We start from the raw sequence: 17841 nt of genomic DNA, 5'->3' as shown, positions 1-17841 counted from the left end.
CATACTATACTTTTCAGTATTACATTGACTGGCAGCCTATTAGACCCTGCCTCTGGCAGGTCCTAATGGCCCAGATCTGTGTTAATCTCCAAACCTGGTCATCACATCCCTTTATTATAATAGTCTCCTTGATAAACACCTTAAAAAGTCTCCCTTATCACTACTGTATAAGTAGAAAATGGATATAAGTGACAATGACAGTGTGGAGGTGGCAGCAGCAGCATCAGGAGGAGGCCACAGGGAGGCCCAATGACAGTGTGGAGGTAGCAGCAGCAACATCAGGAGGCCACAGAGTGGCAAGGTGACATAGTGTTGAGGTAGAAGCAGCATCAGGAGACCACAGACTGGCAAGGTGACATAGTGTGAAGGTGGCAGCAGCATCAGGAGACCACACAGTAGCAAGGTGACATAGTGTGGAGGTGGCAGCAGCGTCAGGAGACCACACAGTAGCAAGGTGACATAATGTGGAGGTGGCAGAAGCATCAGGAGACCACAGAGTGGCAAGGTGACATAGTGTGGAGGTTGAAGCAGCAGCATCAGGAGACCACAAAGTGGAAAGGTGACATAGTGTGGAGGTGGCAGCAGCATCGGGAGACCACAGAGTGGCAAGGTGACATAGTGTGGAGGTGGCAGCAGCATCAGGAGACCACAGAGTGGCAAGGTGACATAGTGTGGAGGTGGCAGCAGTATCAGGAGACCACAGAGTGGCAAGGTGACATAGTGTGGAAGTGGCAGCAGCATCAGGAGACCACAGAGTGACCCGGTGACAGAGTGGGGAGGTGCGTGACAATACCAGTATCAGCTGAAGATGGTAGGTGAAAGAAGGATAACTTGGCATCAGATGTGTGGCATCATCAGAATAGTAGCTGAGGAAGGTAGCCAGAAGAAACCGTCTCTTTTGTCAAAGTGTTGGTGTGGCACCATGGATGATATAGTTTGATGCATCAGGCATTGGTGGGTGTAAATCCTGGTTGATCCATGCCTGATTCATTTTGACAAAGGTCAGTCTCTCCACATTTTGGGTGGACAGGTGAGTTCTTCTTGGGGTAACTATGGCCCCCACCGCACTAAACACCCGCTCTGATGCCACAGTACTGGCCAGGCAGGACAGCTTTTCCAGGGCAAACTCTGCCAGTTGTGGCCACAAATCCAGTTTGGCTGCCCAGTAGTCCAGTGGATCTTCAATGTGGGGTGGCAGGGTGCTGTCCAAGTATGCCACCACCTGCTGGTTCAGGTCCTGATCCAGGTCTAGCTGCTGCTGCTGGTGAGTAGTTTCTTCATTAGGCGGGTGAAGAAAGCTGCCCATCAGCGACTCTAGACTCAAGTTGCTGCTGATGGAGCTGGTACTGCTCCTACTCCCCCACCCTGCCACAGCAGCCATGGGAGAGGAACATGAGCACAGGGGGCCCCTCTATTCAGACCTGCAAGAGGATGGACGATGGCGCAGATAGGCAGCGGCCAAATGACTACATAGGATGTCTCTATAGTAATTCAGTTTGTCCTCCCTCTCAGTGGGTGTAAAAAAGGCCCCCATTTTGGACCGGTAGCTAGGGTCCAACAATGTGGAGAGCCAGAAGTCATCCCTTTGCCGAATGGTGACAATTCGGCTGTCACTACACAAGCAAGTGAGCATTCATCAGGCCATTTGTGCAAGTGACTTAGATGGACTCCCTGCCTCCATCTCCACTGCATACTGCCACGGTGTGTCTGGGTTCTCTGCCTCGTCTTCCTCATCACCCTGTAGCTCCTCTGGCTGCTCCTGCTCCTCCTGTGACCTGTGTAGAAAAACCACCCATTTCGCTACACATTGCTTGTGCTCCAATGCCCTCCTCTTGCAGTTTAGCCCCCACAGGGCTCATGTGGCTGTGATATCTAGGCGCCACATCTCCAGTCCCCTGACCAGCCTAATTTGCCAGCATCTGTTCCAAAACAAGAAGCAGGGGAATGATGTTGTTCATCCCATAGTCCTGGCTTCCTCAAAGGGCCTCAGCAATTGGCAGGTGTTACCCATGAGCTGCCACTGGCTGACATCGAAGATACACAGGGGAGTACTCCTGTCCGCTTGTATCATCAAGAAATAGTTTATGGCCTTTCTCTGTTCGTATAGTCGGTCCAACATATGGAGGGTGGAATTCCAATGGGTGGAAACGTCGCATATCAGCCTATGTTGGTGGATGCCGTTCTGCCGCTGCAGCTCAAGGAGGGTGTGCTTTGCGGTGTACGAGTGGCTGAAGTGCATGCAAAGTTTCCTGGCCATTTTTAGGATGTCTTGCAGATGAGTGGAAGACTTCAGGAACCGCTTTTCAACCAGATTGAACACGTGTGCCATGCAGGGTGCATGGCTAAGCTCTCCTTGACGCAGCGCCGACACCATGGTTCTGATTTTGAGTTGTCGTGGAGAAAGCCAGGATTCGATTTCTTCATGAAGGACGCGGAGCAGTTCCTCCCCTGTGTAACTCATTGTTGCAGGACCAACGGCGTCACCTGCCAAGTTGCTGGTGTGGCTGTGCAGGAATCACATTCACCCAGTGGGCCGTAAAGGATATGTATTGTCCCTGACCATAGTTACAGCTCCACACGTCAGCCCTGCCGTGCACTTTGGCAGACACCGACAGGCTCAAGGACTGGTCCACCTTCTGTTCTACATATGTGTGCAGGGCTGGTACTACCTTTTTGGTAAAGAAATGACGGCTTGGGACTCTCCACCTCGGCTCGGCACAAGTCATTAGGTTCTCTGAAAGGTGTCGGAATGCGTGATGAGGAGGAGCAGGAGCATCAGGACCGACAGATGATTGGAAGGACAGACAGCTCCCTTCGACTGAGGTGGTGGAACCTTGACTGCCAGAAACCGGGTGCATGCCAGTGGGTGATGCAGCAGTTGCTGCGGCACACTGGACCACCACATTGGAACCACGGTTCTCCCAGGCCACTTTAAGGCTACGCTGCATATGTTGATGCAGGGCCGTAGTGCCAACATTGGCACCCTGGCCACGCTTCACCTTCTGCCCACAGATTCTACAAATGGCCATGTTCACCTCCTCCGATGGCTTAACAAAAGACTGCCACACCACCGAGCAGGTGATTTTACCCCGAACACTCCGCACTTACTGACTGCTACCGCTGCTGCTTCCGTGAACCCCTGCACCACTACTTTCCGGGCAGGTAGGCTCCTGCGAAGCTGGTGGTCTACCCCGGGTACGTTTGGTTCCTGACCTCCCACTGCTGACTCCCGGCCACTCTACCAACTTGCTGACTCCGCCGCTTCTCCCGATGAGGATAATTCACCCGGCTCTCAAGTGCGATCAGCTACATCATCGAGTACTGTCTGCACATCACTGATGTCCTCCTCAACGGTCTCTGGCTCCTGACCTCTCGCAACACCAGCTCCCACGCCACTCTACTCATCACTACTTGCCCGCCTACCGGAGGAAGCAGCGGATGTCTCCTCCACATCTTGGCTGGCCAGTAGCTGCTGACTGTCCTCTAGTAGCTCGTTCAGTAGCTGACAGAATATAATACTTCTCTGGCTGAGGGAACAGAAAAGGACAGAGACAGGTTGAGGACAGGTGAGGGCACAGGGCCTCCTCCCAGGCCATGCCAACTAAGGCCTCTTTCACACGGGCGTCATGTATTTGGGCCGGACGAGATGCAGGTGCGTCGCGGGAAAATGTGTGAATTTTCTGCACGAGTGCAAAAAAAATTTATGCGTTTTGGACACGCGTGAGAAAAATCGGCATGTTTGGTACCCACACCCGAACTTCTTCACAGAAGTTCGGGTTTGGGTTAGGTGTTGTGTAGATTTGATTATTTTCCATTATAACATGGTTATAAGGGAAAATAATAGCATTCTTAATACAGAATGCTTAGTAAAATAGGGCTGAAGGGGTTAAAAAAAAATATATAATTGAACTCACCTTAATCCACTTGTTCGCGCAGCCCGGCTTCTCTTCTTTCTTCTTCTTTGAGGAAAAGGATCTGTGTTGACGTCACTGCGCTCATCACATGGTCTGTCACATGATCCATCACCATGGCGATGGATCATGTGATGGACCATGTGATGAGCGCAGTGACATCACCACAGGTCCTTTACTTCCTGGACAGCAAAGAAGAAGACGGAAGAGAAGCCGGGCTACGCGAACAAGTGGATTAAGGCGAGTTAAATTATTAGTATTTTTTTTTAACCCCTACAGCCCTATTTTACTAAGCATTCTGTATTAAGAATGCTATTATTTTCCCTTATAACCATGTTATAAGGGAAAATAATAATGATCGGGTCCCCATCCGATCATCTCCTAGCAACCATGCGTGAAAATCGCACTGCATCCGCACTTGCTTGCGGATGCTTGTGATTTTCACGCAGCCCCATTCACTTCTATGGGGCCTGCGTTGCGTGAAAAACGCACAAAATAGAGCATGCTGCGATTTTCACGCGACACACAAGTGATGCGTGAAAATCACAGCTCATGTGCACAGCCCCATAGAAATGAATGGGTCTGGATTCAGTGCGGGTGCAATGTGTTCACCTCACGCATTGCACCCGCGCGGAAATCTCGCCTGTGTGAAAGAGGCCTAAGGATTGTGTCTGACGAACCAACCGACTCTTGGCTGGGGGTGTCTGATGTCACTTGGAATGAAGTTGATGACCGAGTCAACCATTCAAGAACCGCTGGTTTGCTGGTCAAGAAACGACCGCTAGATGACACCGGGAGCTCAAGCCTCTCGCTGTGACTCCTGCTGCCACACCCCCTTACTCTGCTGCACCTTGTGCCTGCGAAGAAGGCTTTAGAACATATGACTGCACCACTGAACGGTAAATAGGCCCTTACTTTTTTCCAATGATACACGACAAAGAAGGCTTTAGAACATATAACTACACCGCTGAACAGCAAATAATATATATTTTTGTGCTACTAATACACGCCAAAAATGGCTGTAATTTTCTCACTTCACCACACAACAGCAAATACTTTTTTTTGTGCCACTAATACACGCCAAGTTCCAAGTACTTTAGAATACGGCAAGTGCTTTAGAACATATAACTGCACCGCAGAACGGCAAATAATATATATTTTTTTGCCACTAATACACGCCAAAAAGGGCTTTAGAACATATAACTGCACCGCTGAATGGCAAATAGGCCCTTACTTTTTTCCACTTATACACGCCACAAAAGGCTTTAGAATGCATAAGTGCACTGCTGAATGGCAAATAATATATAATTTTTTGCCACTAATACACGACATAAAGGGCTTTAGAACATATACTGTAACTGCACCGCTGAACGGCAAATATTATATATTTTTTTGCCACTAATACACGCCGAAAAGGGCTGTAATGTTCTCACTTCACACAATGGCTAATTAGCCCTTTTTTCCCCACTAATACAAGCCAAAAAATGCCTTAGAACATATAACTGCATCGCACAAGGGCAAATAAGACGTAGAAATATTTCCTTGTAATAAACCCTGTTAATGGCTGTATCACACAGCACTTGCACCCTTATAAGAATGGTTTGCTGGAATTACAGAGCTGTATAATGGCAATTTGGATCGGCAGTCAGTGCAGCAAGGTCTAATAGGATTGTTCCTATTACCCAGGCTGTAAACTCCCCTACTGAACCTTGTTCTGCTTCAATACTGTGGAATGATTCCTTCCTATCCTTTCCCTAAATTTCTATACAGCAAAATAAATGTTTTGAAGTATTTTCTAACACTGTCCCTAGCGCCTGCTTACGTTTCTCCCTGCACTAAGCACACTGGAAAATGGCTGAATCCAAGATGGCTGAGGCTATTTATAGGGCTGTAACATCATATGGCTGGCTGGCTGCTGATTGGCTGCATGCATGGCATTGTGGGTGATCCCTCGTTCCCAGAGTTCATTGCTCCATGTCCTAACACATGCAGCAGCCATTTTAGGAAAAAATCTGTTACCAAGAAGCGTGAGGAAATTCAGAATTGAATTTTACCTGAAATTCTGATCGAATTCCACTTCGTCAACTTAGATTCGCTCATCTCGAAACATAACCTACCCTTTCTAAATGAAAGATAATTCCATACTGCACTGTGTGGCTAGGTGGTGTGGGAGGTGGGGGTGGAGATGTAGGTGTCCCTCTGAATGTTCTGATAATGTTCAACATGGACTGGAATGTCTATATAAAGGGGCAGTTAGTAGACAATTGATGTATTAGTTTAGCGTGTGGGAGCTACGAATTGGACTGTAGGATGAATGTTTAGAAATATTGTGAATGATATACTAAGAGCATTTGAGAGTTTGGTTCACATCTGTAATGGTTGGGAGGGGAGACTGGGGGGGTTATACTCTGTTTAGTATTATTATTTTTTTGGGGGGGGGGTTCCTTTCCTTGTATGTATAACTGGTTAAACTCAATAAAAATTGTTTGAACAAAAAAAAGAAAAACCTGGTCATCACAGTGGAACCCTTTCTGTCGGTTAAAGCTGGGCTCCGGTGAGGATACTGTGAGCACAGGAGAGCAGATAATGTACATTCTGCAAACAGTAGTGGCTCCCTGCAGCAAAGTCCAGATGCCTTTATTAAGGGTAAAAGGGTGAATACACAGTGGTTCCACATCCTCTGCCATAACAACAGTCTTTCAACATGATGCAAAAATGTGTTGTGAACTTAGACTAATTGAGGTGGGAAAACCTGAATCTTACGTATTATCTTCTTCAAGAACATTGCTTGAAGACCCTTCAACACCATGTGCAGTATGTATCTCTTCAGTGGATTTACTTCTTGTTTTGCTCTTTTGAGAATCTTTCCTAAAAAATAGTAAGCTCAAATCAGTAGGACCCTTTATCATGCCATAGATATTCTATAGTAGCTATTTCATGTCATTAGGCTTTAAGGAAAACTATCTCCATACATAGAGCATCTAATGGAGCTTGCCACAATTTATATTCTACAAATTCAACAAAAAATAATGCTCTATATCAGTCTATACTGACAGGCAGCCTACTGTTCCCTGCCACTGGCAGGCCCTAATCTGCATTCATAGATGGTAGGCTACAATTGCATCCACTTGCACTTCCAGTGATTAGTTGTCATCTGCAAGGGAACCTGAGAAAGAACCTCTCTGCAGCGCCAGCACAATGGAAATAAAAAATTAACTTGCTATCCTCTAGATAGGTCATCCTCAGGACCTTCGCAGATCAGCTGTTTGACAAGCCAACGGCGCTCAAGTAAACCAAGTGATATCACATTTTATTAGTCAAATGGCCTAGATGCAGCTCAGCCCCATAGAAGTGAATACAATATACGGCACTGTGCTTGGTGAGCAGGGAGAAGGCAGTGGCGCTACTACAAGCACTCGTGATTTCTAAAACAGCAGATCGTCGGGGGTCCCGGGTGTCAGACCCCCACTGATCAGATACTGATGAACTGTTCAGAGGATAGGTCATCAGTAAAAATGGTCAGAAAACCTTAAATTAAATAGGCTGTCCAACTAATGCATGTTAACTTTGAAATTCTTCTGATGGATGTATTATGAGAATAATGTCGGGGTCTCATAACAGTTGCAATCATGGTACCTGTCTTAATTCAGTAAAGTGTTCTGCTCAGTTTGTTCTGCATAGTATTGATCCATCTGCCTGTCATAAACATGAGCTCACAAGGAGCACGTAGAAGAAAATAAAATATTTCCATAATTTTTTCTTTCACAGATATGCAGGAACCTTTCAGAGGTGAGGATCTGTAGTTAGACTGGGGCTGTTTGAGTTATACGGCCTGCACCATCAGCATGACAAGTGGCCACTGTACTTCCTGCATTTCAAGTCCAGTATACTTATCATTGGTATTTAAAAGCGTATTTTGAAAGAGGCAGTTTGTTACCACCAGCAGCCATGCATTTATCTATAGCCATATATGTCACTGTCACTTTGATATTTACTAATAATGTTTTGGCATGAAAGAGTTTGAAAGGGGTTGGATACAGTCCTAGGAGACCTCGGAGTGCCAGCCACAACTTGGCAATTGGGGCAGTTTCAATTTCAGGCAAATTTATTCAGATCTGAATCGAATTGGCCAAATCGAACCCGAACTGAAGTTGTATTAACAATACAATATAATTATAAACTGTAACAAGTTTGGTCATTTACAGACTTTGTGAAAGCTGAATATGAATATAATGGAGGAGATTTATCAAACAGGTGTAAATGAAAACTGGCTTAGTTGCACGAAGCCACCGAACAGATTCCGCCTTTCATTTTCCAAAGGAGCTCTAAAAAATGAAAGTTGGAATCTGATTGGTTGCTTCGACAACTAAGCCAGTTTTTATTTACACCAGTTTGATCTCCCCATTGTGTATATTAGATTGTAAAAACAAAATGAATGCTTTCAAACCAAAATGTGAAGCAAAGCCTCACCTCTTGTGCTTCTCTCTAGCAATATCTCTATGTGTTTCACTCTCACTTTCCGAAGAGCTATCTCCTCCATCTTGATGAGCAGCAATTTTTGATGTCTTATCCCTAGAGCACAATAAGAAAATAATAAGAAAAATCACTTTAAAAAAACAACAACATAATTGTTGATGCGTTTTTGCAGGTTTAGGTAATGTAGCATTTAGTATCATGTATTGCAGAACTTAGCAATAATGAAAAGCTCAATGGTGCCATCCAGTAAAAGTCACATATATTGGAATATCTTTTTTTCTCTGAAAATGCCCAATGTTGTAGTACTGCTTTGTGTATATGAGGCTATAGTCATATACATGCTATGGCTTTTGGTTATAATGGAAGCCATGACACTCTGCTGGATCCATACAAATATGCATGCAAACATTGACCAATGGACCCCATTAATAATTTAGAAGTAGGTGTGTAGAGGTTTGATCAAGTTTTCTGTCAATGTGACTTCCAGAATAGGGCTCATACACTCTTCTTGCTGTCAGAACTGATGGAAACTTTGAACAAAGCCCCAGAAAATACCTCACCTTCCTAAGGCAGATAACAACATTAGGTCCCTTAGAATGAGAATTCACTTCAATGGGGCTGAGCGGCACCCAGGGCACGTTTCATAGTGGTGACATCACTGGCCTCCGGGAAGCAGTGAGAAGGCTGCGACGATACTGCAAGTTCCGCTGCCTTCTCAAACAGCTGATCGTCAGGGATCATCAGTAAGAAAAAGGTAGACAACCCCTTTAATATCATCACCAAAAATTGATATTTTAATCTTCAAGCCTTCTACAAGATCATTAATAAATATATTAGAGAATAGGGCCCAATGCTGACCCCTGTACTGACCACCTCACTGGTGACAGTGACACAATCTGAGTGTGTACTGTTAATAAAAACCCTCTGCTTTTTTTTTTATCACTGATCCAGTTACTTTCCCACAAACATACATTTTGCCCCAGTCCAAGCATTCTCATTTTATGTACCAACCTTTTGTGTAATACAGTATCGAATGCTTTGGAGAAGTCAAGATATCAGTCAGAAGGACATCCAACAATTCGCCCGAGTCTAGTCTAGAACGTACCTTCACCTAGTAACTGATTAGATTCGTTTGGCAGGACCAATCCCTCATAAACGCATGCTGATACGGTGTTTTACGCTTATTTTTATTGGGATACTCCAGGACAGAATCTCTTAGAAAACATTCAAACCGGTTACCCACAACAGATGTTAGACTTACTGATTTATAGTTTCCATGCTCTGTTTTTAACCCCTTTTTGAATATTGGCACCACATTTGCTACGCGCCATTTCTGTGGACCACTCCCTGTCATTATAGAGTCCTTAAATATCAGAAATAAGAGTCTGTCTATAACCTTACTTAATTTTCTTAGGATATGGGGGTGTATGCCATCTGGACCCGTTGATTTGTATATTTTAATCTTTTTAAGACACCACTGCACTTCTTCCTGGGTCAGACAGGCCACATTTAATAGGGAGTTTACCTTTACACTGCATTTCATTTTCCTCAATGAATGCAGTGGGGGGGGGGGGGGGATGTAATTGCTTTGCTTTCTCCTCATTGCTCTCTACAACTCCTCCCTCATCATTCCTATAAAGGCCAACACTTTCCAGTTTAATTTGTTACATGTATATAATTGGAGAACATTTTAGGGTTAGTTTTAATCTCTTGGGCAAGGAGTCTATCTGTCTCTAGTTTTGCTGCTTTTATCTGTTTTTTACATATTTTATTTTTTCCTTACAGTTTTTCAATGCTTCATTACTAACTTCCTTTTTTAGTGTTTTTAAATACTTTCTTTTTCTCATTTATTGCCCCCTTTACATTTCGATTTATCCACATTCATTTTCTCTTCTTCCTCACCTTTTTATTCCCATAAAATATGTACCTCTCACAATTAGAGTTTAGGATGCTTTTAAAAAATATCCCATTTTGTGGCTGCATTTATGAGGACATTGTGACCGTTAGTTAGGCTAATGGCGTCTCCCAGCTGGTCAACATTTGCTTTTTAAAAGTTCACAGTTTTTGTGCCTCCCTGAAGAAACACTATATTAAATAAAAAGTGAAAGGTTATTTTAATGGTCACTATTACCCAGGTATCCCCCAACCTGCACATTTGTTGTTCTGTCAGGTCTATTGGTTAATACTAAGTCCAGTATGGCTGTCCCTCTAGTAGGATCCTGAATCAATTAGGAAAGGTAATTGTCTTTGGTTATTGCCAAGAACCTGTTTCCTTTATGAGATATACAGGTTTCAGTTCCCCAGTCTATATCTGGGTAGTTGAAGTCCCCCATAATAATGACCTCATTATGATTTTCCACCTCATCTATTTCCTTTAGTGGTAGATTTTCGGGGGACTCTGGTATATTAGGTGGCTTATAACAAAAAAAAAAGGTACAAGTATTTTATTATTGTTTTTTCCTCCATGTATTTCTACCCACAGTGTCTCCATATGTTCATGTCCCTCACTTACCGTATATATTCCTGGAGTGTGGTCTTTAGAGACAAGACTTTACATAAATGCAGACCCCTCTCCAGTTTTGACGATCCTTTCTAAACAGATTGTAACCCTGTATGTTAACTGCCTAGTCATAGCTGTCATTGAATTGAATTTTTGAAATCTGAAATATTTAAATTATCTGTTAAACAAACTCCAGCTAGGACTGCTGCAATGCCACTGCCACAGAGGACCCCCAGAAATGGCAGATGGGTTAATGTAGGTTCTGGAAGACTTATAGTGGTGGATAGAAGACATGTCCCACAGTCGGTGGTTCTCCATAATTCATTTGCAGCACTCTCAGAATGTAAGGACAACATGGATATGGACTCAAGCACAGAGGGTGAGAAACCATCGACTCCTATGTCTAATGTATGCAACAAAAAAGATAAAGGGAATTCTCAAAGGAAGCAGCTGTTGCTGGGTGATTCAATCATAAGAAGTGTGGAGCTTAAAGAAAATGGTTTTGTGAGATGTCTCCCTGGGGCTACTGCTAGAAGAGATAGAAGACGTATTATTAATATTGTTAAGCAAGCAAAGCAGGAAGGGGACGTGGATGTTCTTGTCCATCTAGGGACAAATGACCTGGCTTGCAATGAAGTGTCAGAGGTGAAAAAATCTTTTATCACACTTGGTAATGACGTACAGGATTTTGCATCCACCATTTCATTTTCTGAAGTTCTGCCTGTGCATAATGTTCGAAATGATAGGCAGAGGCGCATAAAGGAGTTCAACATATGGCTTGGTAAATGGTGTCAAGAGCAAGGATTTGGCTTTGTTTCTCATGATAGCTCTACTTGGAATAGAAAGGAACTGTACAAAAAAGATGGTTTGCATCTTTCTCTCAAAGGAACAAATGTACTTAGTGAACAACTCCAAGAATTTGCGGAAGAGTATTTAAACTAGGAAGGGGGGGCAAAAGAGTGAAAATAAAAGAGTCCAATTGCCCCCCGAAACAATGCCAGAACAGGTCAGAAGCACAGAGGTTAAGAAATGATAAGCTCAGAGTCCTGTCTACAAATGCTCGCAGTTTAGGTAAAAAAATCAATGAACTTGGGTCAATAATGGCATCTGATAATGTAGATTTAGTGGCTGTTACGGAGACATGGTTTAATGAAAGAAATGACTGGGACATAACCATACCAGGGCACTCTTTATACAGAAGAGACAGAGAAGGCAAGAAAGGAGGAGGAGTGGCCCTGTATGTGAAAGATAGCATTAAATCTAACCAAATACAAGTTGGTGAGGCCAACATAGAGTCAGTTTGGGTTACGTTGCAGTTTGCTAACCATGCAGTAACTCGTGTAGGTGTGATATATAGACCACCTGGTCAAGTTAAAGAACTAGATGATCTACTAGTTGAAGAAATAGCTAAAATGACAATGAAAGGAGAAGTTATCATTATGGGAGATTTCAATCTTCCAGATATAAACTGGAAAACTAAAATAGCAAGTTCTACCAGGAGTACAGATATTCTAAATTCCCTACTGGGGTTATCTCTACAACAAGTGGTTGAGGAGCCAACCCGGAGGGAGGCCATTTTGGATTTGGTATTCACAAATGGGGATTTTGTATATGATGTCATTGTAGGCGAAACCTTGGGATCTAGTGATCACCAGTCAGTGTGGTTTAATATAAGAACTGTGAAAGAGTCCCACCACACAAAAACAAAAGTTTTAGATTTTAGAAAAACAGACTTTTCAAAAATGAAATTAGTCATAAATGAGTCCTTATCAGACTGGAACGGATTACATGGTGTCCAGGAGAAATGGGACTACTTAAAAGGTGCATTATTGAAGGCAACAGAAAATTGCATTAGACTTGTCAGTAAAAGCAAAAAAAGAGACCACTGTGGTACTCAGCAGAAGTGGCCCAAATCATTAAAAATAAAAAGCTAGCATTTTGTAATTATAAAAAAAACCAGAGCAATGAAGATAAGGAAATCTACAAGATTAGGCAGAGAGAGGCCAAGCAAGTTATAAGAACTTCTAAAGCGCAGGCAGAAGAAAAACTAGCTCAGTCTATGAAAAAAGGGGATAAGACATTCTTCAGATATATAAATGAAAAAAGGAAATTAAACAAGGAATAACTAAATTAAAAACAAAGGACGGAAGGTATGTAGAAGAGAATAAAGGGCTAGCCGACTGCCTTAATGAATACTTCTGTTCAGTTTTTACAAAAGAAAAAGGAGAAGGACCTCCACTAGAAAGGATGACTAATAAATCATTTGATGCATGTATCTTTACAGAGGAAGATGTTCTAAGTTTGCTGTCTAAGGTGAAGACAAATAAGTCACAGGGGCCTGATGAGATACACCCAAAATTATTAAAAGAGCTTAGTGGTGAGCTGGCAAAACCGCTAACAGATTTATTTAACCAATCATTAGTAACAGGAGTCGTCCCAGAAGATTGGAAATTGGCAAATGTCGTGCCCATTCACAAGAAAGGTAGTAGGGAGGAATCGAGCAACTATAGACCAGTGAGTCTGACATCAATAGTAGGCAAATTAATGGAAACCCTATTAAAGGATAGGATTGTGGAACATCTAAAATCCCATGGATTGCAAGATGAAAAACAACATGGGTTTACTTCAGGGAGATCATGTCAAACAAATCTTATAGATTTTTTTGACTGGGTGACTAAAATAATAGACGGTGGAGGTGCAGTAGACATCGCATATCTAGATTTTAGTAAGGCTTTTGACACTGTACCAAATAGAAGACTTATCAATAAACTGCAGTCATTGAGCATGGACTCCCATATTGTTGAGTGGATTAGGCAGTGGCTGAGTGACAGACAACAGAGGGTTGTAGTCAATGGAGAACATTCAAAACAAGGTCATGTTACCAGTGGGGTTCCACAGGGATCTGTACTGGGACCAATTTTGTTTAATATCTTCATAAGTGATATTGCAAAAGGCCTCGATGGTAAGGTTTGTCTTTTTGCTGATGACACAAAGATATGTAACAGGGTTGATGTTCCTGGAGGGAAACGCCAAATGGAAAAGGATTTAGGAAAACTAGAAGAATGGTCAGAACTTTGGCAACTGAAATTTAATGTGGATAAGTGCAGGATAATGCACCTGGGGCGTAAAAACCCAAGGGCAGAATATAGAATATTTGACACAGTCCTGACCTCAGTATCTGAGGAAAGGGATTTAGGAGTAATTATTTCAGAAGACTTAAAGGTGGGAAGACAATGTAATAGGGCAGCACGAAATGCCAGCAGAATGCTTGGATGTATAGGGAGAGGTATAAGCAGTAGAAAGAGTGAAGTGCTTATGCCGCTGTACAGAACACTGGTGAGACCTCACTTGGAGTATTGTGCGCAGTACTGGAGGCCATATCTCCAGAAGGATATAGATACTCTAGAGAGAGTTCAGAGAAGAGCTACTAAACTAGTACATGGATTGCAGGATAAAACTTACCAGGAAAGGTTAAAGGACCTTAACATGTATAGCTTGGAAGAAAGAAGAGACAGAGGGGATATGATAGAAACTTTTAAATACATAAAGGGAATCAACTCGGTAAAGGAGGAGAGCATATTTAAAAGAAGAAAAACTACCACAAGAGGACACAGTTTTAAATTAGAGGGACAAAGGTTTAAAAGTAATATAAGGAAGTATTACTTTACTAAGAGAGTAGTGGATGCATGGAATAGCCTTCCTGCAGAAGTGGTAGCTGCAAATACAGTGAAGGGGTTTAAGCGTGCATGGGATAGGCATATGGCTATCCTTCATATAAGATAGGGCCAGGGACTATTCATAGTACTCAGTATATGGGGCAGACTAGATGGGCCACATGGTTCTTATCTGCCGACACATTCTATGTTTCTATGTTTCTATGTTCTATGTTATGTTTCTATGTCATCCAGCCATGTCTTAGTTATTCCCACTATGTCATAGTCCTCATCACACATTACTAATTCCAGGGCACCTTTTTTTTAATAGTGTGGCTTCTGTTATTAACCACTTAAGGACCACAGGTTTATACCCCCCTAAAGACCAGGCCCTTTTTTACAAATCGGCACTACACTACTTTCACCGTTTATTGCTCGGTCATGCAACTTACCACCCAAATGAATTTTACCTCCTTTTCTTCTCACTAATAGAGCTTTCATTTGGTGGTATTTCATTGCTGCTGACATTTTTACTTTTTTTGTTATTAATCGAAATTTAACGATTTTTTTGCAAAAAAATGACATTTTTCACTTTCAGTTGTAAAATTTTGCAAAAAAAACGAGATCCATATAGAAATTTTGCTCTAAATTTATAGTTCTACATGTCTTTGATAAAAAAAAATGTTTGGGTAAAAAAAAAATGGTTTGGGTAAAAGTTATAGCGTTTACAAACTATGGTACAAAAATGTGAATTTCCGCTTTTTGAAGCAGCTCTGACTTTCTGAGCACCTGTCATGTTTCCTGAGGTTCTACAATGCCCAGACAGTACAAACACCCCACAAATGACCCCATTTCGGAAAGTACACACCCTAAGGTATTCGCTGATGGGCATAGTGAGTTCATAGAACTTTTTATTTTTTGTCACAAGTTAGCGTAAAATGATGATTTTTTTTTTTTTTTTCTTACAAAGTCTCATATTCCACTAACTTGTGACAAAAAATAAAAACTTCTATGAACTCACTATGCCCATCACGAAATACCTTGGGGTCTCTTCTTTCCAAAATGGGGTCACTTGTGGGGTAGTTATACTGCCCTGGCATTCTAGGGGCCCAAATGTGTGGTAAGGAGTTTGAAATCAAATTCTGTAAAAAATGACCTGTGAAATCCGAAAGGTGCTCTTTGGAATATGGGCCCCTTTGCCCACCTAGGCTGCAAAAAAGTGTCACACATCTGGTATCTCCGTACTCAAGAGAAGTTGAGGAATGTGTTTTGGGGTGTCTTTTTACATATACCCATGCTGGGTGAGATAAATATCTTGGTCAAATGCCAACTTTGTATAAAAAAATGGGAAAAGTTGTCTTTTGCCAAGATATTTCTCTCACCCAGCATGGGTATATGTAAAATGACACCCCAAAACACATTCCCCACCTTCTCCTGAGTACGGCAATACCAGATGTGTGACACTTTTTTGCAGCCTAGGTGGGCAAAGGGGCCCATTTTCCAAAGAGCACCTTTCGGATTTCACAGGTCATTTTTTACAGAATTTGATTTCAAACTCCTTACCACACATTTGGGCCCCTAGAATGCCAGGGCAGTATAACTACTCCACAAGTAACCCCATTTTGGAAAGAAGACACCCCAAGGTATTCCGTGAGGGGCATGGCAAGTTCCTAGAATTTTTTATTTTTTGTCACAAGTTAGTGAAAAATGATGATTTTTTTTTTTTTTTTTTAAACAAAGTCTCATATTCCACTAACTTGTGACAAAAAATAAAAACTTCCATGAACTCACTATGCCCATCAGCGAATACCTTGGGGTCTCTTCTTTCCAAAATGGGGTCACTTGTGGAGTAGTTATACTGCCCTGGCATTCTAGGGGCCCGAATGTGTGGTAAGGAGTTTGAAATCAAATTCTGTAAAAAATGACCTGTGAAATCCGAAAGGTGCTCTTTGGAATATGGGCCCCTTTGCCCACCTAGGCTGCAAAAAAGTGTCACACATCTGGTATCGCCGTACTCAGGAGAAGTTGAGGAATGTGTTTTGGGGTGTCTTTTTACATATACCCATGCTGGGTGAGATAAATATCTTGGTCAAATGCCAACTTTGTATAAAAAAATGGGAAAAGTTGTCTTTTGCCAAGATATTTCTCTCACCCAGCAGGGGTATATGTAAAATGACACCCCAACACACATTCCCCACCTTCTCCTGAGTACGGAGATACCAGATGTGTGACACTTTTTTGCAGCCTAGGTGGGCAAAGGGGCCCATATTCCAAAGAGCACCTTTCGGATTTCACAGGTCATTTTTTACAGAATTTGATTTCAAACTCCTTACCACACATTTGAGCCCCTAGAATGCCAGGGCAGTATAACTACCCCACAAGTGACCCCATTTTGGAAAGAAGAGACCCCAAGGTATTCGCTGATGGGCATAGTGAGTTCATGGAAGTTTTTATTTTTTGTCTAAAGTTAGTGGAATATGAGACTTTGTATGAAAAAAAAAAAAAAAATCAGCATTTTCCACTAACTTGTGACAAAAAATAAAAAATTCTAGGAACTCGCCATGCCCCTCACGGAATACCTTGGGGTGTCTTCTTTCCTAAATGGGGTCACTTGTGGGGTAGTTATACTGCCCTGGCATTTTCCAGGGGCCCTAATGTGTGGTAAGTAGGTAAATGACCTGTGAAATCCTAAAGGTGCTCTTTGGAATATGGGCCCCTTTGCCCACCTAGGCTGCAAAAAAGTGTCACACATGTGGTATCGCCGTATTCAGGAGAAGTTGGGGAATGTGTTTTGGCGTGTCATTTTACATATACCATTGCTGGGTGAGAGAAATATCTTGGCAAAAGACAACTTTTCCCATTTTTTTATACAAAGTTGGCATTTGACCAAGATATTACTCTCACCCAGCATGGGTATATGTAAAATGACACCCCAAAACACATTCCCCAACTTCTCCTGAGTACGGCGATACCAGATGTGTGACACTTTTTTGCAGCCTAGATGCGCAAAGGTGCCCAAATTCCTTTTAGGAGGGCATTTTTAGACATTTGGATACCAGACTTCTTCTCACGCTTTGGGGCCCCTAGAATGCCAGGGCAGTATAAATACCCCACATGTGACCCCATTTTGGAAAGAAGACACCCCAAGGTATTCAATGAGGGGCATGGCGAGTTCATAGAATTTTTTTTTTTTTGGCACAAGTTAGCGGAAATTGATATTTTTAATTTTTTTCTCACAAAGTCTCCCGTTCCGCTAACTTGGGACAAAAATTTCAATCTTTCATGGACTCAATATGCCCCT

At 42.6% G+C, this 17841-nt stretch overlaps 1 protein-coding gene across 1 annotated transcript in view; it reads right to left on the bottom strand.

Annotated features, from left to right (window-relative positions):
• LOC120999302 (dentin matrix acidic phosphoprotein 1-like) overlaps positions 1–17841 on the bottom strand; it is a 102977-nt gene that overhangs the window by 44631 nt on the left and 40505 nt on the right. Inside the window, exons 8-9 of the mRNA XM_040430173.1 lie at positions 8382–8483; positions 6675–6779 (exon numbers count right to left, since the gene is read on the bottom strand). Coding sequence (XP_040286107.1) covers positions 6675–6779; positions 8382–8483 — 207 coding nt within the window. The remainder of the gene's footprint in view (positions 1–6674; positions 6780–8381; positions 8484–17841) is intronic.

The sequence above is a fragment of the Bufo bufo genome, chromosome 4 (genome assembly GCF_905171765.1).
Source record: "Bufo bufo chromosome 4, aBufBuf1.1, whole genome shotgun sequence".
Taxonomy (NCBI): Eukaryota; Metazoa; Chordata; class Amphibia; order Anura; family Bufonidae; genus Bufo; species Bufo bufo.
Note: the sequence above shows the minus strand (reverse complement) of the source record. Positions and strands in the feature narration are given on the sequence as shown.